Source organism: Anoplophora glabripennis, unplaced genomic scaffold (genome assembly GCF_000390285.2).
Source record: "Anoplophora glabripennis isolate ALB-LARVAE unplaced genomic scaffold, Agla_2.0 scaffold1815, whole genome shotgun sequence".
NCBI lineage: Eukaryota > Metazoa > Arthropoda > Insecta > Coleoptera > Cerambycidae > Anoplophora > Anoplophora glabripennis.
The window spans coordinates 1-27,814 of NW_019417893.1; the positions used below are offsets into that span (position 1 = coordinate 1).

Sequence of the window (27,814 nt, forward strand, 5' to 3'; positions counted from 1 at the left end):
ACTATTGTATTGTTATTTTCGTACAACTCATATTATAAAATGTAATGCAGCCCCTCTATATTGAATTTAAGAAAACTTAACATATTTTGAAAAAAATATATTACATATTTAGATTTTTTATGTTGTATTATGCAACCAAATATACAACTTGCGAGGCATTTGCGCCATCTCATGCTTTTTTTATAAATCTCATGTTTTTTGTAGGATTTTCTCATGCTTTGCTATTTTAAGACCTGGCAACATTGTCTACGTTATGTTGGCAACATTAAAAATATTAAAAAGTTAGATTTTTTGTCTGTTGTCTGTGTGACTGTGTGTTATGCTATTATGTAAAACAAAAAATTTAGAAAGCTAACAGAAAATGTCTAGTCTGATAAGAGTGAATTTGAGGAGGATACTTTTCAATAATGATAACTTATTAGATGCAACTAGAAATATAAAATTATCGAGAAGTATTACTAGTCGTTCAACAAGGTCCGTAACAGATTCGCCTCATAAACCAAAACCATGGCCATACCAAAACAAAAGTTATACACTTTTAAATTATTTCTTTGATAAAACAACAGCAAGGCTCGATGAAAATTCTAAGGTAATTTGTAGTACAAATAAGTACAAATAAAATGTTATTATATTTTAGATTATTGTTGTTGATGGTCCTGTTGCGTCAGGTAAAACAAAATTTGCTAAACAACTTGCTAGTGAGTTAGAAATGTTGTACCTACCAGAAGCTAATTTAGATATGGTATACATTAATAGTTATGGCTATGATTTAAGAAAATTAGATGCACTATTACCAGAAAGTTGTAGAAGTTTCGATGTGATGGATTTTCTACGAAATCCTAAACACAGACATACAGCAAGATTTCAAATACAGCAGTATATCGTAAGGTAAATGTTTATAAGTTATCCATTAATAGAAATTTTAATGCATTTAAATATCTAAATCTGAGGGGGAGAAGGTTGATCAACATATGTACATTAAAATACTTTCATAATGTGTGTATAAAGTTAGAAATGTTGCTATTCAGAAATATCTGGGGTAATTATTTACTTTAGTGGCACCACCTCCAATTTTCACAAAATTTTGTCTACCCCCCTATTTTCGATGGTGCTGAACACGAATCTGAAGTTTTTTTGTGCGGTCGAACCCAGCTTTTGAGAAAAAAATTTTCAAAATTCTAACCTGAATATTTCAGATAACACTACGTAGAACTCTGTATATTTTATGTATAGCTTTCAGAACATCTGTAATAAACAATGAACATTGTTTAAGAAACACATTTTCCCAAATTTGAACTAAAAAAAATATGTATTTAATAAATAAAATTATAGTAACTTTATGTGGGATGAAAAGAGTTGAATGAGACTGAGGGAACTCAATGTTGTCATAACGAATTACATATGGCGGATTCAAACTACAAAATTTTTATTTATTAAATACATATCTTTTTACTTGAAATTTACGAAAATGTGTTTCGTGAATAGTGTTAATTGTTCATAACAGATGTTCTGGAAAGCTACATAAAATATGCAGAGTTCTACCATTGTATAAGTAAATACTTATACAATGGTTCTACGTAGTGTTATCTGAAATATCCAGGTTAGAATTTTGAAAAATTTTTTTCTCGAAAACTAGGTTCGACCACACAAAAAAAACTGCAGATTCGTGTTCAGCACCATCGAAAATAGGGGGGTAGACAAAATTTTGTGATGATTGGAGGTGGTACCACTAAAGTAAATAATTACCGCAATGTGGAGTTTAAATGATGCCCTTATATTTAAATAAAATTTAGGATGATTGCATTCTACAGAGTGTCATAGCGATAGCGACGTTGCGATATACTTTCACGACAAAAAGCAGAGCAAAATTTTTTCCTAATAATGTTTTATCAATTATTGCAGAACCTTGTTAAAATTTAAATTTTGATTAACCAAAAATGTTATTTGACGTCAAAGAGAATCTTTTCTTTTACATATGTGGATATACCAATTTCAATCAAAGCTTTTATTTCCATAAAACATTTCGTCGAATGCGCGGTTTAAGAGTAAAATTCAGAAACCGAATCAATTATTTAATAAATAAAATTAAAATATGCATTTTGTGGNTATTTCAGATAACACTACGTAGAACTCTGTATATTTTATGTAGCTTTCAGAACATCTGTAATAAACAATGAACATTGTTTAAGAAACACATTTTCCCAAATTTGAACTAAAAAAAAATATGTATTTAATAAATAAAATAATAGTAACTTTATGTGGGATGAACAGAGTTGAATGAGAGTGGGGGAACTCAATGTTGTCAACACGAATTACAAATGGCGGATTCAAACTACAAAATTTTTATTTATTAAATACATATCTTTTTACTTGAAATTTACGAAAATATATTTCGTAAACAGTGTTAATTGTTCATAACAGATGTTCTGGAAAGCTACATAAAATATACAGAGTTCTACGTAGTGTTTGTTATATGAAATACCCAGGTTAGAATATTGAAAATTTTTTTTCTCGAAAACTAGATTCGACCGCACAAAAAAAAACTGCAGATTCGTGTTCAGCACCATCGAAAATAGGGGGATAGACAAAATTTCGTGAAAATTGGAGGTGGTGCCACTAAAGTAAATAATTACCATAATTATCTGGTAATGGTTACCAGATTACATTTTGGTGAATCAGTAAATATTCAACTTGAGAAATAGACCTTTTGTGCCTTTGGTAACAGTGGTAACTAAGTAGGGAATATAAGGATTTAAAATACTAGGACACTATTGCTACCTCGAACTTTTCAATATTTGTAAAGCAATATTCTCTTCCCAGTTTTAACAGTTCTTTTTTTTTCCAAAACTAGGTGCCCTGGCATGAAAGCGTAATTTTAGAAATGATTTTTCACACCCTCTTAATAATTTATTTCTCAAAACCTATAGTGTGCTACTTTTCAATATAAAGCTGGTAGAACTCCTAGAATGAAGGTGTATTTTCAGATACGTATTTTTGTACCAATCCTTTTTTTGTCAAAATGAAAAATAAATAATGGTTTTTTAATAATTATTTGTAAAGGTTTAATCAGACATCTTTCAAATTTTGTAGCGAGATTTTTCCAGGGTGGGAAAAATATAATAATCATTTTTGGCTGTCACATGTGGGGCACCCTCTGCAAGCAATGTTATGCATTAAATATGTATTAACTTTGTTGTCAGCCCTCGTATAGCTATTAGTAACAAAATATAAAATATTGGATTTTTTTTTTAACAAAAAAAGGTAAATTGAAAATGTCAACCTTTGGGGATATATTTTTGGTTTTATAAATTAGTATTTCATATTTAATATCTCCAAAAAATGCATTTTCTTGTGTATGAAGATATATGAACCCTCCACTAAAGAAATGTGTTTTCCCAAATTAACAGGAAAAAAAGTCATTTTTGCCATATACATATTTATTGTCAGTTTAATAGCAACCTTTTGAAGAGAGGAGCAAAACTAGAAAAACCAAGAGTCGCATAAAACAAAATATACATAATCTAAAAAGAATTAACTAAAAATTAAAAAATAAATGTACGATTAAAATTACGATGTACTCTGTCATTCGTTGCTTCCTCAGCTACTACAAAAATTCTTTGACGGAGCATTTCCACACTATTAATTAGTAGGGTTGGAATAAACAATATTTTTTAGGTGACCCCATAAAAAATAGTCCATGGGTGTGAGGTCCGGTGATCGTGCAGGCCATTTGATGGTGCATTAATCAATTAACATTTGATAAATTCTTAAACTGACTTTTAATAATTACTATTTATCAAATGATATTTACCTACTAGATCACTTTGCTATTAAGTCACCAAAGTAGCAAGATTTTAGGTTTTTTCTAGTGCACAATATCTTAAGCGCTGTCTTTTAAAACTTTTGTCGGGTGCTCGGTTGCCTTATAGGCATTTTTTTGCCAGATAACATTAAAAAGCAAGAGAAATGAGGAATCATTTGAAATAGCATCAGGTAAAAGATTTAAAATACGTATTTCTCCGAATTAGATTTTATGAAAAACTTTTTAAAAAATATATCGAAATTAATTAAACTTGTCAAAATAAATAAACTTTATTACTGTTTCGATACAAATTTAAAAAATTTAACAATCTTAATAATTTTAACAAAAAATAAACTTCTATGTAATAACAAGTGAAAATATAAATATATGTACTATGTAGACGTAAAAGTAGGTAGCACAGAAATATACTATTCTAACAAAACTGATAATAATTCTTGCGGGTGCTCCGCACCCGTCAAATACTTTTGTCAGGTACTTGAGCCCCGGAGCACCTGAGATGTCGGCGCCTATACACAGTATGTATTTAAGGAGGTTTATCTGATTTGGAATTGACGAATAAATATTCATACAAAAATTAATATAAGCTTATTAATATGAAGAAAATCCTCAAAAAAATTATGTCTAGTTTGGGTACCTAGGAGACGAGATATTATTAAAATATTTTTTCACGATTTAGTACAGTCTTATGAGAATGCAGATTTTTTGGTCTTTCCACTTAGAATGTGCAACTATTAACGAACAGTTTCCACAGCAACTTGTATAAATAGGAAACCGATACCTAAGGAATCGTATGACAGCTCGTAGAAATTGATTAGGTACTTGTATGATACATAATTTATAATAATTCTCTTTCAAACTGCTGTCGTTGACTAACTTAACAGCATATTATTTGAAATTCGCAGGTGTGACATATGATGTATATTTCAAGCTTAGGCATCCAAACAAAGCCAGCCAAGTGCAACGTTGCCAAATCTAAAGTCTTACAACTTTAGTCACTAGCGAATCTGCAGAAACTGTCGTTAGACTTTAGACGTACCTCCGTACCCGAGAAACCTCCTTAAGGAGGTTAATTTAATTAATTAGTTTAATTAATTAATTTAATTAATTAGGAGGTAATTTTTTTATGAATATTTGTTCGTCAATTCCAAATCAGATAAACCTCCTTAAATAAACTCAAAAATACACTAGAATGTTTTTTTCTGGAAATTAAAGGCAATGAAAATAAATGTAATTCAAACACATGCTTTTGTTTAATAGTAAATTGAATACAGGAAAAATAAATGTTGTCCCTGTTGATTCCTTGGTCACATTTAGACATAATGCAACTATAAAGGCTATGAGGCAATGAGTTCTGAATTTATTAACAAAAATGTCCGTTTTCAACGTTAATATTCCTGGACGTATTAAATCCGAAATACTAATTTATGAAATCAAAAATATCTCTTCAACGGTTGACATCAACCATTTTCAATAAGTATATAACATATCTTTCTTGTTCAAAAAAGTCCAATATTTCATATTTTGTTACTAAAAGGTGTATACGAGGACTGACAAAAAAAGTTAATACTTACATATGGGGCGTTCCATGCCAAATCACTGAGGTCGTGACCCGACCATTTTTAATTTTCTTGATTTTTTGGTATTATTTAGTACTCTGTACTCTAGAGTAGCTTTCATGAATTTTTTCAAATTTTTATTTCAACCCCTGAAGTCATGAGCATTTGAATATTTTAAAAAAAATTTCAAATACCTGTGATTTGGTGAATACTAAAGATATCATAAACTAATTTTTGTTTTATTTTGTCCGTTTCGAGATGTTTATAAAAAAAATATAAAAATAATACATTTTTTTTTTAAATTTTTAATCCAAGAAACATGCGTTCTGAATAAAGTGGTTGCTGAATATTTTGGCTGCCAAAATTTCACTTCTAACTTCAACAGTTTTTTTCTAGGGTCCTACGGGTTTTTCAAAAAAAAAAAAAAAAACGCGTAACTAGAAAGGGGATGTCTTTTTACAAATATATAGAACAATTTAAAGTAGCAATAGTGTTGTAAAATTTTCAATCTCTGTGGTTACAAGAAGCACGAAAGGTCTGTTTCTTAAATTGAGCAAGTAATAGAAAGATGGGGAATGCATACACCATTTGTAATATAAATAATTATTTTAATACACAAATATTGTTGAAATATTCAAATATTACTCAAGCCAGAACATTGAATTTTTGGCTTTACCTAGTAATATTTGCAGTTTTGCTATTGTCTAAATCCAATTGTGTTTTCAAATTAATAATATAAAGGATGGTGATATTTTTGCTGTCCTGGAAATCGTTATAGATAGACATGGCATAATTTGGAGAATAATTTTTGGAATAAGGAATTATTATTTTAAAATAAATTAAACTTGTATGACCTTAAGAGGGAAAAACCACATTAGGAGGCTGATTTTCATAAATAAAATAAAATATGAATAGAAAATATATAAATAAAAATCGTTAATATTAAAATTAAAAAATATTTTTGGAAAAATTCATGTATGTATTAAAAAAAATTGTATGGAATTTTGTGTATTCAAAATACACACGCACATGCTCGCGTGCACATGTACACACAAACAAACTGTCTTTTTCAGGGCAAAATGATGTGCAAAATCCAACTTGACAACCTCCTCGTATGTACATCGGGTTACTCTAATGTCAGTTGTGATTGTCGTTATTCTTTATTTGTGAGAACATTTCACAGATTTCTAACAAATATATGCTAATCATTGTTAAACAAGCTACATTAAATATCAAAAATGTTATATTTGCTACATTATATGTCAAAAAAATTATATTTGAGAATGAATCAATTTTTCAATGTTTTTTATCCTTTTATTAGCCCTACCACCTCCAGATGGGCATTTGGAGCTTCGTGGCCATGACAACTTTTGATCAGCAATAAAAAAGTGACAACATATCAATTTTTCAGGAAATTTCACCGAAAGGCCAATTTCCATAAGCTGTGTGCTGTTGCACTATTTGCCTGTTTAAGGATGGAAACTGATGCATTTCTGGTTGCCTAAATTATACCGAAAAATGGTAGAAAACAGCCCTTTTTTTATTCCAATATATCTTTTTAAAGCAATGGAAGAAAGTAGTAAAATTTCATATCACATTTGGCAAAGTATAAATGAAGACAGTAAAGCAAAAATTAATTGGGATAGGTAAATAATTCGTGAGAAATTAATTTCTAAATATGAAGGTTTTTTGGACTTTTACAAAGAAACGATTATTTCTTCATAGTATTATAGAATTATGCAATTTTTTATATAGTTGTCTTTAAATAAATAAACTGATTAGACTTTATTTCATAGTTTGTTCATCACTTTATTATTTAAAAAGTTATATTGGAATAAAATTATTAAAAAATATTCATTCATGAATAGCATTATCTCCGACTTTTAATTCGCTTGATTTGTAATAGATGTCGCACTAGTAAAAATTTATTTATGAATGGACTCGGGTTATTTTTAACGAACAGCTGTTGTATGTGGTTAATTTGGTATAACCTGATTCTGAATTGGTAGTCATGGTTTCTGTTAATTGATACGTAAATATTTAAAGAATGTCATGATCATTTTAGATATATTTTTGTATAAAAGTATATAAGTAACAGTGCAAGTCCATACTATTATATAATTTTAGAAAATATGAAATATAAACAATTTTTAGTTTATTTAAAACCATAATTTATAATTAATATACCTATATTAGTATCTACGGTTAGTGGATAAGAGGGAAAACATTTTTATTTTCTATTCTACTAGAAAAAGTAATTCGTGACAAAAAATATTTTGCTTTTTAATTGAATATGTTTGTCATGAAAAACTGTAATTTATATATATACAGGGTGATCAGAAATTTAACAAAATTAATAACGTTGAAGAATAAACTGCTTTTGTTTTTGATAATATAAAAAAATGTTAATAAGAAAAGTTGTTCATAACGGAAAGTTATGTTATAATTACGATTTGTGAATAAAGCGGCTTACTTTGGTATAAACAGAAATGGAAAATATTATATTTTTAATAATTAATATTAAGTAATTCTTGATAAAAAAAATTCGCATATTAATATAAATAGAATTTTAATTGTGAATATACATAATAATGAGAAAATATAAAAAATATGTACGATATACTTATTTTGTCCAAAAAATGTGTAAAGAATTATGTACAAAAGGACGATTTGAGACTAAATTTTTTTTATGAGAAATAGGTATTCAGTTCACTTCACTTGAAAAAATAGTTGTAGGTACTTTAATACCTCCAATATAAACAGAAATTCTGTGGAACAGTGTAGTTTAATAAATATGTAAATAAATGAAAGTAATAAAGAAATAAATAGAATAGGTACAGTAGAACAGGAAAAAATTTAAAAAATCATAAAATAAAATTATTTCTTTTTATTAATTTGAGCTTCTATAATATATTCTGGATCCATACATCTTTTTCCCTGTGGAATATTTTTGTATATTATTTCTGGTAGTATACAATTTTTATAAAATTGTTCCAAATTTGTTGCCATTGATTTTTTCCATAATTCTTCATCTTTCTTAATTTGTTCTACATAGAGCGGGTTGTTTTCACCACTATAGGTATATTACGAAATAACATATAGACTTCTTCCGGTTATATTTAACTGTCTCTGTATCTGAAAGTAAGAAAAGAATTTTACCAGATAATATTTGTTATAAACATAGATAATTATACATTTTTACCTATTATGCTTTTGATTTACCATAATGATATATCTAGTCATATATAGGGTGCCACAATAGTGCGATAAAGTTTAGTATAACTGCCTGTAGTAGTGATACGAAAAAAGTTACTTGCTCGGATTCACATTTTATTATTATTTCCATTATTCATTATTTTCAGACCGAATTAAACGTTCAGAAAATCTTGTTTTTGGCCTGAAGATTTTGCCCTATACAACTATAACTGAAAATAATTATAAACTTTGTCACACTATTGGAACAGCCTGTATGTGCATTGCAACGACAATATGTCATATTTATATTACGGCTAAGTAAGCGGAAAGTCCATTGTCGCATATGTAATTTTTATTTTCAAATAATCAAATACAATATACCTACATATTTATTTTTAATATCTATTATTTACTTGAATTTAGTACTAAGTACAACTATGCCTAGCAAATTGTAATACTTACTCTGTTAATGTTTTTTCCTTCATATAAAAAATAGTAAACTCCACAAATAAAATATTTCGCAGCCACAACGCAACAATAAAAGATAACAGCTCAAAGATCCATACAAGAAATAATTACATTCGCACCTACTCTGGTCCGAATCCATATAAGTACTAAAATGTAGAAAATAATATGAAATAAAACTTTTAGTTGGCTGCAAATATTATAAATTTGTATAACCACTTGCCATCCTCCTTTTTTGTAAATATGTACATAATAATATGTAGAAGATAGAAAATAGAAATATTTTCAGAACAAAAAACCGGCGGCCGCAAATTGGAGTTTTTATTATTTTATTACCCTTCTCTTTTCATATGCAATTATGAGATAGCAAGAGAGTGGGATGGACGTATAGGCCGGACAACTCATTATCGTGCACGTGTGCGTGCACCTGGCATTTTCTCGTTTTTTTTAGGTGTGTTTTGCCGGAATTTGAATGAATGAAATAATCGTACTATTTTTACTATAAACGTATTTCCTGTAGCGACATCTATATGAATATTGTAGTACTTTGTTAGATGAAACGGGACTTCAATTTCCGTTCTTAAGCATTTTTTTATGTTTTAATATAACTAGGTTAGCTATGGAAATCAGAAAATATGATACTTTGTATATTAACAGTAACTGAAATGTTTCCTTGTTTCAGATTATCGCAATACGTAGATGCTTTGGCTCACCTGTTCAGTACCGGTCAAGGAGTCATTCTTGATCGTAGTGTCTATTCTGATTTTGTGTTTACTGAAGCTATGTTTGCTCAAGGATATCTTTCTAAATTAGGTACCTAAACAAAAAAAAAATCATTTGTATATTTTATTATTTTAATTTTTTCCAGCTCACAAAAAGTACTATGAATTTCGTGACTGTACAATAGGTGAACTCTTGAGGCCCCATTTGGTCATTTATTTGGATGTACCTGTACCTAAAATATTGGAAAACATAAAAAAAAGGTCAATCAGTTATGAAAAAGATTCCCCAGTTTTAAATTCCCAGTACCTAGGGGTAATGGAAAAACAATATAAACAAAATTACTTAAAAGAAATAAGGTGATTTTTTCTTATATATTTAAATGGCATATAGGGTTGCCAGATGTCCGGTTTTCGTCCGGACAGTTCGGTTTTTTTGATGCCTGTCCGGTTGAAAAATGTTTGGTAAACCGGACAAGCAAAAATGTCCAGTTTTTTGTTGAATTCATAAAATATCCTGCAATTTGGGAAAAAATGTTTGCCTAAAAACGGTAACAGCGTCAACAGCGCGCAGAAAACGAATTTATTTCGCCGCTGAACTTGTTGCGCAAATCTAATAGGTAACAATGAACTGGATTCGTAGAGTGAAAACTGAAAAAGTCCGCCACGCTTGATAGTTCCGTAAACTTGTGTACTGCGTTCATTTGACTCATAGCTTATCTCAAAATCCATTTATTTAATTTGTTTTTTTTTGGAATGCTATCCGGTTTTTTTTCGAGCACATCTGGCAACCCTAATGGCATATGACGTGCAGGCAGGAGTGGCTTGAGGTAAAATTTTCACCCGGGCACCCCTCTCCCTTAAAACTGAAAGTCAAAACGGTGGAGAATAATTAGAAAAAAATAATCCTTTTACTGTAAGGATGTTACTTATGTTGTGATAAGACAATTATTTTTCTTGTTTGAATTTTCAATTTTCACTGCCGATTTGGCACCTATCTCGATGCGGCGCCCCGGCCAACCGCTCGGGCCTTAAGCCGCCCCTGCAGGTAGGTAGCATAAATTAACAGGGAGAACATAGCTTAAAATATGAAGATTTAACCTAAAACATGTGGAGAAAACGTGCATCTTTCCTAAGTTTGTTTCAATTTTGTTTGCTCATTATGTTGTTTAATGTGTCTTTATTATATTTGGCAGAATGTTTAACGACTGGAGGAAGCTTATTTCGAAATCTCAACCGTTTTCGAGATGCAGAGTGTTAATAATTAAAACAAAAAATAATGTACTGTTAATATCTTCGGAAATGATAGTTATTTGAACTAAATTTGTTGTATGTTATACTGGGTCAAGTTTCCATGAAATGCTGTAATATCAAGCCTTTTGCGCAACCAGTGGTGGAAATATGGGAAACTCATTTGACTATTTTATATATATACAGGGTGTTCCGGAAATGGTGGGCAATCTCTCGGATATGGATAGATAATGAGAAAATAATGTCACAATTTCATATAAAAAAAAAATAATAATTGATTATATTTTCTGAAAAAGCATACCATGCTGCTTTATGTTTTATTTAATTTAGTTGAAACTAGCTGAAATATTTCTAACAAGCATTTAAAAAATCCATTAGCACGCAGTATTTGACTAATTTGAAAGGAAAAAGAGAAATCCAATTTGCCATAAAACAGAGACAAATATCAATAAAATGTAAGAGGCATTTTTTTGTTCCATTGTCACGCTTTTTTAGAAAATATAATTTATTATTTTGCACAGGACCGTATTATTTTTTTTTTTTATAAAATAGTCATGAATAAGTTTCCCATATCTCCGCCACTGGTTGCGCAAAAGTCTTGATATTACAGCATTTTATGCAAACTTGACCCAGTATAACGTACAACAAATTTAGTTAAAATACCTTTATTATTTTAGAAGATATTTACAGTAAATGATTTCTTTTTAATTATTAACAACCTGTATCTCAAAAACGGTCACCTCACACAGGAAGTCATGCAAGCCCGGAAAAATCTAATTATGGACGTGTAATGAACGATATTTTTTTATTATACTTCTTTGAAAACGAAAACAGAAACAAAATGTAACATATAACAAAAAAAGACATACAAAAGAAACTTAGAATATTTTTATTTTCATAACAGTTACAGGAATAAAAAAACTAGTCCACGGGTCCAGGCCCTTTTTTTTCTTTGATTAATAACAAGCTGAATTTTTGGGGAACAGCTAATAAAGCGCGGGGGGTGTCAAACATGTCGATTTGGTGAATGATCAATATTTATTACTAACAAGTAAGTAGTTTTTTACTTAAATCGCATGATAATTGTATAAAAAACTCGAATAAACTTTTGTCCTACACGTTCGATGGTTTTTCCGAAGCGTCTCCCACTCTTAACATGTCAAAATAATATGATCTTAGAAGTTATTAATAACCACCTAATTTTTTCACAGATGCTTGGTAATTATTATTACAATTCATTGACATTTTTGTCCTACACGTAAAATGGAAGGTTTTCCTAGTCCTACACTGGGAAAGTGTCATTTTCACGGGTACAATTTTCTCATTAATAACAACCTAATTTTCGATTTTTTCTTTTGAGAACGATGTTTAAATCAAGATTTTACCAATGTCCTACAAAAAAAGTTGGAAGCTAGTGATGAAAACAAATAAAATTATACTCGAAATCATACAATTTAATTTTCAATAAAAATGATAAAAAAAAATTTATTGAAGTTTATAATTTTTTTTTTAAACTTATTTATCTATATAATAATGAATTATTCAATAATCTTTATAATAATAAGTTTTTTTTAAATTTATGAATTATCGAATGTTTCACCATTGGTGAAAATAAAAAATTTCAAAATTCCCGCACCAATCAGGATTATTTTGGCGGTTTGCCCACGTTTTTTTTTCCGAGAGAATCAAGTGTGTTTCAGTCGTCCACGTTTTTGTGCTTTTTTTAGTGACTATGGAGTTCTTATGCAAATTATTGTGTGATAATCCGAATTTCCGAGAAAAAAGAGAGGAAATAAAAAAATTCTCTAAAGTAATTCTGATTGCTTGCAAACAATATAATATAATATTTTATAGTAATAAATTCACATTTTTTTATTTTCATACAAAAATTTATTATTTTATCAATAGATAAAGGAGCTGTTTACTGAACAATCACACATGAGCGTGGTTATTGAATAATTTTAATAGTAAAAGTTAATGTAGAATAGCAAAATTAATTATTTTGAAAATTAGTAACTACATATTAACTATTTTTGTGTATTAATTTTTTTTGAAGTATATAAATTTAATTAATTTACTTAATTTAAAGTTAATTAACATATATTAAAAGGTATTCAGTTACTGAAACGGGTTCAGTAAGTAACTCCTTTAAACTTGATAAAAAAATGTATATTTCTTTGTTTAATATACATGTGTTTAATATACTCAAAAATACCTTTTATTCAAAGTTTTTTTCTATAATTTCTAGAATAAAAATTAAAAATAATACAACGTATAAAAACATTTACATATCATTTTAAAATATAATAAAAAAATTCATCGGTTTGGCTCGACCTGGCTCGATAAGGGTAGTTTGCCCTAAACTCCCTGGGGAGTTACTAAACTATTTTTCTACTTTATGGCATCATATACTGATCACATGTACATAGAAAGTTAAATATACACATTTTTCGATGACATAGAGAAAAAACGCTTTGGTTTAGTTTGGTCGCGCTTGATAAGGATAAAGTTTGTTTATCACTCCCCCTCCTCAAACTCCCTGGGGGATTAGTAAACTATTTTTCTACTTTGGGATGCAAAAATTGCATTATTTTGGCAAAGTTTGGACATGTATAATCACTATAATCACAAGAAGATATAATGCTGATTTCGAAATTCTCAATTTTAAATAATTTTATATAACTTTTGTAGGACTAGAAATACATACTAATTTTTTTGTTAGGACATAGTTTTTTTTTATTAAAAATTCCCTAAAATATCGTTTGGTTTCTTTGTCCTACAGTTATTAATGAGAAAATTGTACCCGTGAAAATGACATTTTTCCAGTGTAGGACTAGAAAAACTTTCTATTTTATGTGTTTGACAAAAATGTCACTGAATTATAATAATAATTACCAAGCATCTGTGAAAAAATTAGGTGGTTATTAATAACTTCTAAGATCATATTATTTTGACATGTTAAGAGTGGGAGACGCTTCAGAAAAAACATCGAACGTGTAGGACAAAAGTTTTTTCGAGTTTTTCATACATCATCATACATCATGCGATTTAAGTAAAAAACTACTTGTTAGTAATAAATATTGATCATTCCCCAAATCGACATGTTTGACACTCCCGCGCTTTATTAGCTACCGTTTTCGAGAATTTTTGTAGTTGGGCGTCTCGTCAAAACGAAGCTGTTCCCCAAAATTCAGCTTGTTATTAATCAAAGAAAAAAAAGGGCCTGGGCCCGTGGACTAAACATGTAGAGTAAGAATATTGAAAATTAACTAATTATTAATAATAACAGTTCCAATTAATAATGTTTTTAGTTTGAATTGTTATTATTAATGGTTATTTTTATTATGCAATTTATATTATTGCACAGGTCTAGTCCTTTCAGAGTTTCACTTTGTGAAACTGCAGTTATTGAAGCAGACTCTTCGCAAATGTTTTGATTTTCTCGAACGAATGATACAGTTCTCGTATTTTGCGAGTGAGAAGGGTTAAACAGTTATCGTGATACCTCAATTTTTCTTTGTACAGATTCTTCTATATCCTTCTGCTACATTGGAAGAATGCCATTCTCTGTGTCTTTTCAGAGTGAGTAAATCAGTGCCGCTTCCCACTAACATGGCTGCCGAAGAACACCTTAGTCCATGGCCAGTATATTTTCTGGGATCTTTTAGTTTTAGGTATTCTGCAACAATTTTCGGAACACCATTGATGGTATGCCATCCAACATGTTGAGCGTAACACCTGCCGTTTCGGTATGCAACAAATAATCTTCTGTTTATATTTTTTTTAAGTCTCAGAGCTGCATATTTAAGACAAATTGTGCAGGACTCAAATGTACATCCTTTATTGGTAATGGTGAAATTTCTTGTCATAAAAACAAGGTCATTTTCTACCACATCATCTAAATTTAAACGTATTAAATCATCTCTTCAACATGCACCAATGATCCCAAACACTAAAATTGCTTTTGGTAGTAGATATTGTCCATCTGGAGCTTCACATTTTTCTTCCGAGTACATTTATCGGCATAAAAATTGAATTGACAGAAAATAAACAACACTGACAATAGTGTTTAGTATGTATGATGCGTTTCTATGGTTATTCTTAAATTATTTCAAAGGAGATTTGTTTTAAATTAATCTATGACAGATAAGGTCGACAAAACATCAAAAAATATTACAGAAATGTATCTAAATATTCAAACATTTACGAATTAAAATACAAAATAGGTACATGTTAAATATCAGATAGCATATATCCAGATCTATATCTATTCATGACAGATCGTCTGGAGATATGTCCCGTTTATATAATTGATGCCTAAAAAAAAGTCTCAAAGAAATCAATATCTTAAAAAAAAATAGGACGTAATCCTTATGACACACGACACACTTGGAGGAAATGAAAAAAAAAAAAACAGAGATCGCACTCCCTTGAAGTTTAACTCTGAGTTTAATTTTTCAATTGCAGTAATATTGGGGGGGGGCAGTTGCCCCCTTTGCCCCCCCTCAATCCCGCCTATGCATATAAACTTTCTTAAATTTAGTTTACTTTGCTGCATGCGCTAGCCCGAATAAGCTCATCTTACTTTATTATTAATTCAGATGAAAATAAGGTGTCTTCAGAGAAGTATAATAAAAAGTAATTTACAATAGAGATAAGTTTAAGTAAAATGTATTATTTTGTACCCAGGAATCTGCGGGAATATAAGAAGTGTTTTGCTGTATTATCGGTTACATTATTAGCAACAAAATTTTTTTTAAATTGAAATATTTGAAGGAAATTGCATAATAAAGAAATTTACACATATTGTAGTAAACATGCCGAGTTATTGGTTTACGATTGGTCTGACGAAGGGGATGTAGAAATTGTCATTGAAGATATTGAGCGCATTGACTTCAATAGATACGATATTCAAGACCCACACCTTAAAGACTGGGTATATTATCAGGAAGAAGAATGGGCTTGCTTGCGTCATAAGTGAGTTTGTGCATTATTTCAAAAATGGTTAATATTAATGTGATATCTCTCATTGTAGATATGCTGATCAGAAGGATTCCATTCTTAACTACTGCAATGTACCATGCTATGAAGTTCCCGAATTGATCGTTGAAGCTTTAGAAGCCGATACATATCATAAAGTTATGGCTGAGGTATGTAAGAGATTTATAAATAAATTACATTATTTTTTTTATTCATGAATGAGGTCGTTTCCTTCAATTAGACATTTATAAATTAATTGGAATTCATTGAACTGCAAAGAAAATAGAAATAAAATATTTCTTAAAAATGCACATTTTTAAAATGTTATTTGTGTAAGAATTAATGGTCTCGGTATTTTCTTTCTTTTTTCAATTTAGATATTTATGTTTGCTAGCAATTTCCATGTCTGATGCGAAGATGCCAGATTTATCACAAATTAGTGGATTTTTAATCTCCAGTTCTGACAAAATTCGGCAAAATGATGTGATTGTGGTTGAGTTTGACAAATTAAATCACTCATAAATATTGAAAAACAGTAACTTTCACATAAGTACCTATATGATTGCAATAGACTACAATATTTTAAATAAAAATGAAAAAAATTGTTTAATCTTAACAATTTTGGTGCAATTAAAAAGTAATGCATATAAAAACATGTTTAAGGAGGATCGGGTGCTACGAAAAAATGCAGCCAATTTGGTATTGTTGAAATATATTATTTTTGCAATGCGAAATGAAATTCTATAAATTATTTTTGAATTATTTATTGATTGAGCTTTTTAATCTACATCAATTCAGAGATTGGTCAAGACATAGCAGCTTTGTTTTTCGTGTTTTTTTGTTAGAGTAGGTTTGTTTACTGTCATATTGACAGCAATACATATTTTCGAGTCCGATCACAATAAAAAAGGACCTACGAACTGCGGCTCCTGCAAGCCTGTCAGATTACTTCACAAGTTGTTTATATCTGATTTAATACAAAATACACTCCACTAATAAAAAAGAGTCTTTCATTACCAATACAGAGATATTGCACAATATATTTTTCGAAAACTTCAACATAAGTGGTATTAGATTCCTGGTTAAAGAGGCTTTTAAGGATAAACTGATCCAAGAAACAACCTTATGAATTTATACTCCAAAATCTGAACGTGAAAAAATTATTAGTAGACATTTTATTGCACTTTATGAGGTATGTAGAATATAAAAAAAATAACTCGAAGGAAGTGACACTAAGTTGGCAAATTGCAAATCAGTGGCAAATTTATGTTTTTTTTTTCACTTTTTTTAATGCTCACGAAAATCTAGACGACTTATCGGAATATTAGTTATTTTATGTTGTAGGCAATTAAATTACCTACAATTTAAGGTAAGTCATATTTCACTGATTTATGACATGTAAAATAAAGGTCAAACGCGGAAATATCAGTTTTCGAAAATTGCGCATTATTATTGCAAAAAGCGATGGATGTTGATGAAATTTATGGAAAAGACAATCAATCCAATGACCAACATGTGCGCCAAATGCCGATTCCATAGACCTTGAAATTGTTGCTCTAGCTATTTGTTAATTAATTTCGTTTGTTTTTTTTGCAACTAATTGTTTAATTACTAAACGTTAATTTTAGAAGTTAATATCATAGTTATAGGTTCTAATTGATCCAAAGAAACGTATCGAAAAAGAAAAATTCCACAAAGTCTAAATTAAGTAGTTCTTTACAACTAACAAAGTAGGACATGTAAAACAGCGTTATTTATTTATTTATTTATTTATTTATTTATTTATTTATTTATTTATTTATTTAATTAGAAAACGAAACATAAACAGTCTGGCTAAGAGCACAAAACAATGTTCACTAAATATAATTGATTAACAACCAAACCAAACATATACAGGGTGTGGCGTCTTTAGTGCAGAAAAAATAAAATGTATATTCCTAGGAATATATGCAATAAAAAAGCCTTACATAAGAAATTAATATATCCACGTTTTGTCAAGAAAATTGAACTTCAATTTTGTAGAGAAGAAATAAATCTTAGTGCGGTCCTGGTCAAAAAATGTCGTCAGCGCACGCTTGCCGAACTGAACCTAACAGAGAGTCGTGCCTTTGCGCAAATCAGTGTTACCAAAATAAAATGTATGAATTACACACAAAAGAGATAAAATGTTTTAATGCAATAATAAATAATTTTGGCCAGTTTAATACAATCCTCTCGTTTTAATTAAAAGGAAAAATAAACATAAAATTCAATTCAATTTATTTCACTGTAAATGATAATGTGCAATCCCAGACAAGAGGTTTGTAGAAACAAAGTACATGGTGTTACAGAAAAGACTACTATTATTTTAGCAAGTGATTGGTTGGCTCACGACAAACAAAAAAGATGCAAACTTACCGCTACTGTAACTATCACCATGTCAGGATATTCGATAGTAGTAAACGTATTATTGTTGTCCTCGTTATCCATTGGCAATTTAGTTAAAACAATAACTTAAGAAATAAAAAATAAGAAACGTCTTTAATAAACACTTAACGTCTAAACAGCAGAAGCGCGATCTTTTTGACACAGCAGCAATTCGCCCGCAATCCGCAAGACACTAGCTGACACTCCACAGGTGCCGTGCGGAGTGCGGACTAGGTCAATGTTTTTTGGGCTATGTTAAACAGGACCGGTATTAACATTTTGTCACTTCTTCAAGTCAAATCTCATAATCGCCTTATGGTAGCATATATTATTTTACTTCATTTATTGTCAAGAGTCTAGGTTTTTAATTTTCTGCATTAAAGACGCCACATCCTGTATACACACACATATACAGGGTGTTCCTAAATAAGTGTCGCAACGGAAAACTGTAAATTCCTCTTGAAAAATGAAACATTGTTTTCCTCTTCTATTTTTCTCTCCGGGCTTTCGTTTTCGAGATACAGGGTGTCAAAACTTTTAATTTTTTTTTAGTTTTTCGCCAATATCTTAGGAATCGTTTGAACTACAGGACTGAGCTTTTGTACACACATTACCACTATTAATAGCTACTTCTTCGCACCCTTCTCGAATTCATTGGACGTGCCAGTGGTGGAGATTTTAAGGTATCGTAAGGGTTTTNTATCTCTTATACACTTTCTATTTATACACTTAAAAATATAGATATATAATATAGGTAAAAGTATAGCAAATATCTACACATCAGTTTAGACGAGGCAGCCGAAAACAGACTGTCGTCTCTTTCTTAGAAGCCGTATAAAATGAGATTTATCTCTCCGACTGCTGGCGAGTGGCCGGTATCGTGACGTCATTACCTGTTCTCTCGCAGTGTTGACCTTTTTAAGGGTCTTACAAATTCAAAATTAAATATATCACTACTTATTAATCCTATTGACCTAATTTTTTTAAGATATAATTAGGTGGTTAAATACTATCAGAAAATGAAAGAAAAAGTTTAAAATTAAATATCACTGAATGGGCCTATTGTGGTTTATTCTTGAATTGAGTTCTTCAAGCTTGATGGATTTAGAAAAGTCTCTAGTAAAAAGTTACCGAGTAAAGCGCTTAAAAGTAGTCGAATGCAAGGTAAAATTATCTACTGAAAAAAATAAAAGAAATCATAAACTAATTGATGGATAAAATAAATAATACCTACATTTAAAATTTTCAATCTTCTCAACTTTGGAAAACTCGACATAAATAACGACTATTTCAAAACTGTACACTAGAAAAACCCGTTTACTTTTTACTATGGCGAGCCAAGTCAGGTTAGAATTTTTTAAGGCCGCTAGTTTGAAAAATTCCCGGACCGCTTTTTTCTCCCAGTCCGGCGCTGCATATACACACATATATGCATATACACACATGTACACATACCCACATACATATTACAGTATAGATACAGTATAAATACACTAATAAAATACAATAAATAACAATAATGTAACTATCTGTACTAACAGAATGTTGTTTGTTTTAGTGCTCTCTTAAAGCTAAATAGTGATACTCTAAATATATCTACATTGGAAAATAAATTGTTGTAAGTTCTGAACATTCTGTTCAACGGCGAATTTTGTCCAGAGTTAGTGTGATAAAATGACTCTTGAAATAATGTATTAACTCTAAAATTTCTGGGTGGTACATAAATATTTACAAGATTTAATAAGTTAGGAGAGTCAATTAGATTATTCAGAAGTTTGAACAAAAATNTGTGCTGTACAAATTAAATATACTATTACTATTAAAAATTTAATTATTACCGCTGATAGTGCAGTAAAAACATTTATTAAAAAATACATTTTTTAGTTTTCCGCTAGAAATAACGTTGCCTGGCTGTGCCGTACAACTTTTAACTCAAGATAGTTTTTATATCAATCTCTGATATAATATCTAATTGGATGCAAAAACTTCTTCCAATGAAAATAAAAGAATCGAACCCCGCAAGATCGATTAATTCAATACTCTCAATTGAAAACGTATAGATTATCACTGACTAGATATTTCTTTGAACTCCGGTCCTGTCCGCAATTACCAATCTCTAAGCCCATCCCACTGAGTAAAACACACGTGGTTGCAGCATTTAAAATATATTCGTTTCTGAAGTTGTAGACGTTCGGGATTTAGCATAGAATTTTGAGTAATTTTTATCAAATCAATATAATTTTGGTATCATTGCAAAGCTAAAAGATAGACCCACTTCCCTCTTGTAAGCAATTTTTGATTTAAGCCTCTATTTTTACGTAAATAAATTGTAAATATGACGATTTCTTGCATAGTTTACTCTTTAAATTTAAACAATTAGAAACCAATTTTGAAAAAACTGTTACAAGACAGCAGTAGGAAAACACTTTGTCTTTCGATTGTTTTTTTATTTGGGCCGCTATGTTTATTCGTTTTCCAAATATGTGTTATGGGCCGAACCCTTAAAATGGGTTTATTTCAAGCGCGTGACGGACTCTTAAGATCATCTGCATACATTAAAAAATTACAAAATTTAAAACATTTATTTATATTGTTTATATAGATTAAGAATAATAATGGACCCAAGTGAGATCCTTGAGGCACTCCAGAAGTAGCTGTGAATGAAAAAGAGCGGTAACAATTACCTGTTACCAGCTGCGATCTATTGAAAATATATGATGTAAGCCATCTTAAAAAACTTCGATGCACGCCGATCTCAACCAATTTAGCTATAAGAATGTTGTGGTTGATTTTATCAAACGCCTTGCTAAAATTGGTGTATACTGAATCTACTTGAATTTGACAATCCATGTAGTTATTAATATAGTTCGTATATTGTATTAGGTTCGATTCAATTGATCTTTGAGGGTAAAAACCGTGCTGTTGCAAAATTATTGCAGATTTAACTGCATTGAATAAGTGATCGTAACTCACCTTCTCCAGTACTTTACTAAAGATATTTAATTTACTGATAGGACGATAGTTTTTTAGTAAGTTTCTTCCTCCTGTTTTGAAAATAGGTATCACAAAAGCTGCTTTCTACAATTGTGGAAATTCATCTTCTTCAAAGGATTTATTAAATAAAATAGTTAGTGGTATATAAAGTGAATTGGCACATTGTTTTACAAAGAATGAAGGAATTCTATCAGGGCCAGCACCCTTATTTTCGTCTAAGTTGAACAGAATATTCAGAACTTCATCAAGGTCGACTCTTATACTACTTATATTATAAGTAGGTTATAAGGTTCATACGCTGTTTGGAAAAATGATGCAAACTGACTACAAATAGCGTTGCCATCTTTGGCATAGGTATCGTTATACAACATGACATTTGGAATACCTGGCTGAGCTTTTTTTACTGAAGCATAGTGCCAAAACTTTTTTGTATTCTCAGATATACCATCCTCAATAGCTCTTACATAGTTATTATAATCAGTCCTAATCATTTTCTTAGTTTTACGCCTTAAGTTGCAGAAATTACTATAATCAATCTCATTTTGATACACCTTCCACCTTGTACGAATCCTATTTTTCTCTTTAATAATTTTTATAGTATTATATCTAAAGTAAGTAAGATATTTTCTATTTATTGTTATTTTAGGGACAAAATTTGCGATGGCAAAGTTTATCTTTTCATAAAAAAGTTTCAATAAATCATTGACAGATTTATCCAAAAAAAATACTATACCAGCAAACTGCGAAAGTATTCATTGGCTACTTCATAATTAGCTTTTCTAAAATTGTATCTACTTAGACTATTATGCTTTAATGGTTTCACTACGGAACAAGCGAGAATAAATTCGATGGGTTTGTGATAAACATCTTCAACAACTAGAGCATTAGTACAATAACTTAAATTTTTTACACAATTTTTATTTGAAAGGACTAAGTCTAGTAAATTGTCAGTAAAATTTACTATATTATTAAATTGCATTAACCCACAGTATGACAATGCATCTATTAATATATTTGAATACAGGTTAACATTAGTTGGAATCAAATGTGAATCATTGTTATTTATTAATCCAGGAAACATTGGCCATATTGAAATCACCACAAATTAATACTACATTTCATCCTTTGTTCTTACAGATGAAAATTTTACTATATTTTTATTGTTATAAACAAATTGTCCCAGGGTTAGATAAAAGCCGCTCAGGAATTCGCTCTTTTTACATTAAATAGTGCTTATTTTTACAGTAACTTTAAAAAAAAAATGAGAAATCACCTACTCTTTGTTCCCAAAATAACTTTTTTTATATTTATATAATGTTAATTGTTAACTATAGGACGTATGTAGTTTTAGAGATAATCCCTCATGTCGCACGAGATTTTTTAACCGAATTTTAAACGTTCAAGACAAAAATCTCAAGCGCGATCGGAAGCGGCGCTCACGTACATCCGCCGGAACTGCGCTCCTCCCGCTTGCTGGTCTCTCATTAAGGATGGAAACTGATGCATCTCTGGTTGCCTAAATTATACCGAAAAATGGTAGAAAACAACCCTTTTTTTATTCCAATATATCTTTTTAAAGCAATGGAAGAAAGTAGTAAAATTTCATATCACATTTGGCAAAGTATAAATGAAGACAGTAAAGCAAAAATTAATTGGGATAGGTAAATAATTCGTGAGAAATTAATTTCTAAATATGAAGGTTTTTTGGACTTTTACAAAGAAACGATTATTTCTTCATAGTATTATAGAATTATGCAATTTTTTATATAGTTGTCTTTAAATAAATAAACTGATTAGACTTTATTTCATAGTTTGTTCATCACTTTATTATTTAAAAAGTTATATTGGAATAAAATTATTAAAAAATATTCATTCATGAATAGCATTATCTCCGACTTTTAATTCGCTTGATTTGTAATAGATGTCGCACTAGTAAAAATTTATTTATGAATGGACTCGGGTTATTTTTAACGAACAGCTGTTGTATGTGGTTAATTTGGTATAACCTGATTCTGAATTGGTAGTCATGGTTTCTGTTAATTGATACGTAAATATTTAAAGAATGTCATGATCATTTTAGATATATTTTTGTATAAAAGTATATAAGTAACAGTGCAAGTCCATACTATTATATAATTTTAGAAAATATGAAATATAAACAATTTTTAGTTTATTTAAAACCATAATTTATAATTAATATACCTATATTAGTATCTACGGTTAGTGGATAAGAGGGAAAACATTTTTATTTTCTATTCTACTAGAAAAAGTAATTCGTGACAAAAAATATTTTGCTTTTTAATTGAATACGTTTGTCATGAAAAACTGTAATAAATATATATACAGGGTGATCAGAAATTTAACAAAATTAATAACGTTGAAGAATAAACTGCTTTTGTTTTTGATAATATAAAAAAAATGTTAATAAGAAAAGTTGTTCATAACGGAAAGTTACGTTATAATTACGATTTGTGAATAAAGCGGCTTACTTTGGTATAAACAGAAATGGAAAATATTATATTTTTAATAATTAATATTAAGTAATTCTTGATAAAAAAAATTTGCATATTAATATAAATAGAATTTTAATTGTGAATATACATAATAATGAGAAAATATAAAAAATATGTACGATATACTTATTTTGTCCAAAAAATGTGTAAAGAATTATGTACAAAAGGACGATTTGAGTCTAAATTTTTTTTATGAGAAATAGGTAATTCAGTTCACTTCAATTGAAAAAATAGTTGTCTTATAGGTACTTTAATACCTCCAATATAAACAGAAATTCTGTGGAACAGTGTAGTTTAATAAATATGTAAATAAATGAAAGTAATAAAGAAGTAAATAGAATAGGTACAGTAGAACAGGAAAAAATTTAAAAATTCATAAAATAAAATTATTTCTTTTTATTAATTTGAGTTTCTATAATATATTCTGGATCCATACATCTTTTTCCCTGTGGAATATTTTTGTATATTATTTCTGGTAGTATACAATTTTTATAAAATTGTTCCAAATTTGTTGCCATTGATTTTTTCCATAATTCTTCATATTTCTTAATTTGTTCTACATAGAGTGGGTTGTTTTCACCACTATAGGTATATTACGAAATAACATATAGACTTCTTCCGGTTCCGTATCTGAAAGTAAGAAAAGAATTTTACCAGATAATATTTGTTATAAACATAGATAATTATACATTTTTACCTATTATGCTTTTGATTTACCATAATGATATATCTAGTCATATATAGGGTGCCACAATAGTGCGATAAAGTTTAGTATAACTGCCTGTAGTAGTGATACGAAAAAAGTTACTTGCTCGGATTCACATTTTATTATTATTTCCATTATTCATTATTTTCAGACCGAATTAAACGTTCAGAAAATCTTGTTTTTGGCCTGAAGATTTTGCCCTATACAACTATAACTGAAAATAATTATAAACTTTGTCACACTATTGGAACAGCCTGTATGTGCATTGCAACGACAATATGTCATATTTATATTACGGCTAAGTAAGCGGAAAGTCCATTGTCGCATATGTAATTTTTATTTTCAAATAATCAAATACAATACCTACATATTTATTTTAATATCTATTATTTACTTGAATTTAGTACTAAGTACAACTATGCCTAGCAAATTGTAATACTTACTCTGTTAATGTTTTTTCCTTCATATAAAAAATAGTAAACTCCACAAATAAAATATTTCGCAGCCACAACGCAACAATAAAAGATAACAGCTCAAAGATCCATACAAGAAATAATTACATTCGCACCTACTCTGGTCCGAATCCATATAAGTACTAAAATGTAGAAAATAATATGAAATAAAACTTTTAGTTGGCTGCAAATATTATAAATTTGTACAACCACTTGCCATCCTCCTTTTTTGTAAATATGTACATAATAATATGTAGAAGATAGAAAATAGAAATATTTTCAGAACAAAAAACCGGCGGCCGCAAATTGGAGTTTTTATTATTTTATTACCCTTCTCTTTTCATATGCAATTATGAGATAGCAAGAGAGTGGGATGGACGTATAGGCCGGACAACTGATTATCGTGCACGTGTGCGTGCACCTGGCATTTTCTCGTTTTTTTTAGGTGTATTTTGCCGGAATTTGAATGAATGAAATTATCGTACTATTTTTACTATAAACGTATTTCCTGTAGCGACATCTATATGAATATTGTAGTACTTTGTTAGATGAAACAGGACTTAATTTCCGTTCTTAACATCAACTTTTTCTGCTGCTGGCGCATTTATTACATGAACTATTAATGTAAAACTTTCTGAAAATAAAAGTTTTAATCCTTTTTTCAATAGTTAATTAACAATTAACGTTATATAAAAAAAGCTAGCATGGAAACAAAGAGAGGTAGGTGATTTCTATTTTTTAATTACCATAAAAATAAGATCTACTTAATGCAAAAAAAGCGAATTCCCTAGCGGCTTTTGCCTGACCCCAGAGCAATTTGTTTATAATGAATGCTGTTTTACACGTCCTACTTCGTTAGTTGTAAAGGGCTACTTAATTTAAACTTGTTAAAATGTTTCTTTTTGAATACGTTTCTTTGGATCAATTAGAACCTATCACTATGATATTAACTTCCAAAATTAATGTTTAGTAATTAACAATTAGTTGCAAAGAACAAAATTAATTAACAAATAGCTGGATTAACAATTTCACGGTCAATGGAATCGGACATTGGCACACATGTTAATCATTGGATTGACCGTTTTTTCCATAAAATTCATTAACGTTCATCGCTTTTGCAATAATAATATGCAATTTTGGAAAACTGATATTTCTACGTTCGACCTTTATTTTACAGATAACAAATTAGTGATAAATGACTCTTGGTACCTTAAATTGTAGACATTTTAATTGCCTACAACATAAAGTAACTAATTTTCCGATATGTCGTCTAGATTTTCGTGGGCGTGAAAGTGAAAAAAATTTGTCACTTCATTTGCATTCTTTCAACTTGATGTCACTTTTATGATATTATCGTTCTACATACCCTTCCCCGTTACAAAGTGCAATAAAATGTCTACTAATAATTTTTTCAAGTTTTCAGGTTTTATGATCTAATTTGACTGGAGTATCAAGAAGTAATCTTAGACTGCATATGTTTATGTTTGTATACATTTTAGGCACCCGGAGAACAATATGAAATCGGATACAACAGTGCAGTGGGAGATAAGGGCATATTATTTAAAACAAGTATTCCTCATCGTGACACTTTGCCTTTGCGAGAAAGAAGGTCTGTTTCGGATTAGGAAACTGTTATTTGAATATGAAGATTGGGTAATATAATATATATATTGTGAAATGTTACATATGTCAGAAAATAAATTTAAAGATCAATGTCTTCTTTATTTTGAACATCATCAAAATGAACCATACCGCACCAATTTGAAGTTGACCTAATTTTCTTCAACCGTAATTTTTTTTCATTCCATTCTACATCTAACTTGTGTTTTTAATGTAATGTCATAATTCACCACTTGGAAGTTGTGCAAGTCAATGTGTTTCTAGGAGGGACTTCACAAAACCATTTTGTGCCCACGATGATCCCTCGTTTTCTTCATGCATAATATACAGGGTGTCCCATAAGCACATGATCAGAAAGGTACTGCGACATTATTTGGCTCAAAAGAAGACGATTTGACCTAACTTCCATTAAGAAAAAATGTCTGGTTCCTCTGCTATTGACTTTCAAAGTTCTTGTAAAAAAATATGTTTTTTGTAATATCTGGAGAATGTTACGACGGATTTTAATGAAACTTGCTGTGGACTTGTTCCTAAGTAAGACTCATGTTTTGATGAAGCAACCGCGTCCATCCGCCTTGGGCTAGTGGTAAATTCTTGAGTGTCGTGGTACAAGAATTGCCAGAACTTTTTATTTGGTCGCTGGAATCAATTCATTTTATTTTTATTGATTCATCAGTCCTTTTTCGAGATTTTCATACTCTTGGTAAAATCTTGTAGCATTCATAGTTTTTACGCAAAAAATGTTTCTCAATTTTAGACAATAATTATCACTACTACTCAAGTACAACAAATACTCACTACAATCACTACTATCGTAGTAAGTATCTTGGTGAAATCCTTTAGCATTCATAGTTTTTACGCAAAAAAATGTTTTCTGTTTCGTTGCGACTTAACAATTTTACATGGATCGCAGTAAATCTGCTCTTTTACAAGAAGCAGCTTTCTCTAATAATAATTGCCAATTCTTTTACCTAGGATATCAATATTGAAAGTCAAATGGTCGCAATTTGAAAGTCTGTCGCAATGCGTCGGATTGAATATCATTTTACTGCATTAGATTTATTTTTTGTTAACACTCAAAAAATGTAAAGACGTACTTAAGAAAGACACAATTCTCTTTATTGAAACTGGATG

At 29.7% G+C, this 27,814-nt stretch overlaps 1 protein-coding gene across 1 annotated transcript; it reads left to right on the plus strand.

Moving 5' to 3' along the window:
- Positions 1-292: 292 nt before the first annotated feature.
- Positions 293-26,773, plus strand: LOC108915942 (NADH dehydrogenase [ubiquinone] 1 alpha subcomplex subunit 10, mitochondrial). Its single transcript, XM_018722104.1, has 7 exons — positions 293-589; positions 638-888; positions 9,722-9,852; positions 9,908-10,118; positions 15,822-15,986; positions 16,045-16,159; positions 26,560-26,773. The coding sequence occupies exons 1-7, from the start codon at positions 362-364 to the stop codon at positions 26,683-26,685; spliced, it is 1,227 nt and encodes a 408-aa protein (XP_018577620.1). The 5' UTR covers positions 293-361; the 3' UTR covers positions 26,686-26,773.
- Positions 26,774-27,814: the final 1,041 nt, after the last annotated feature.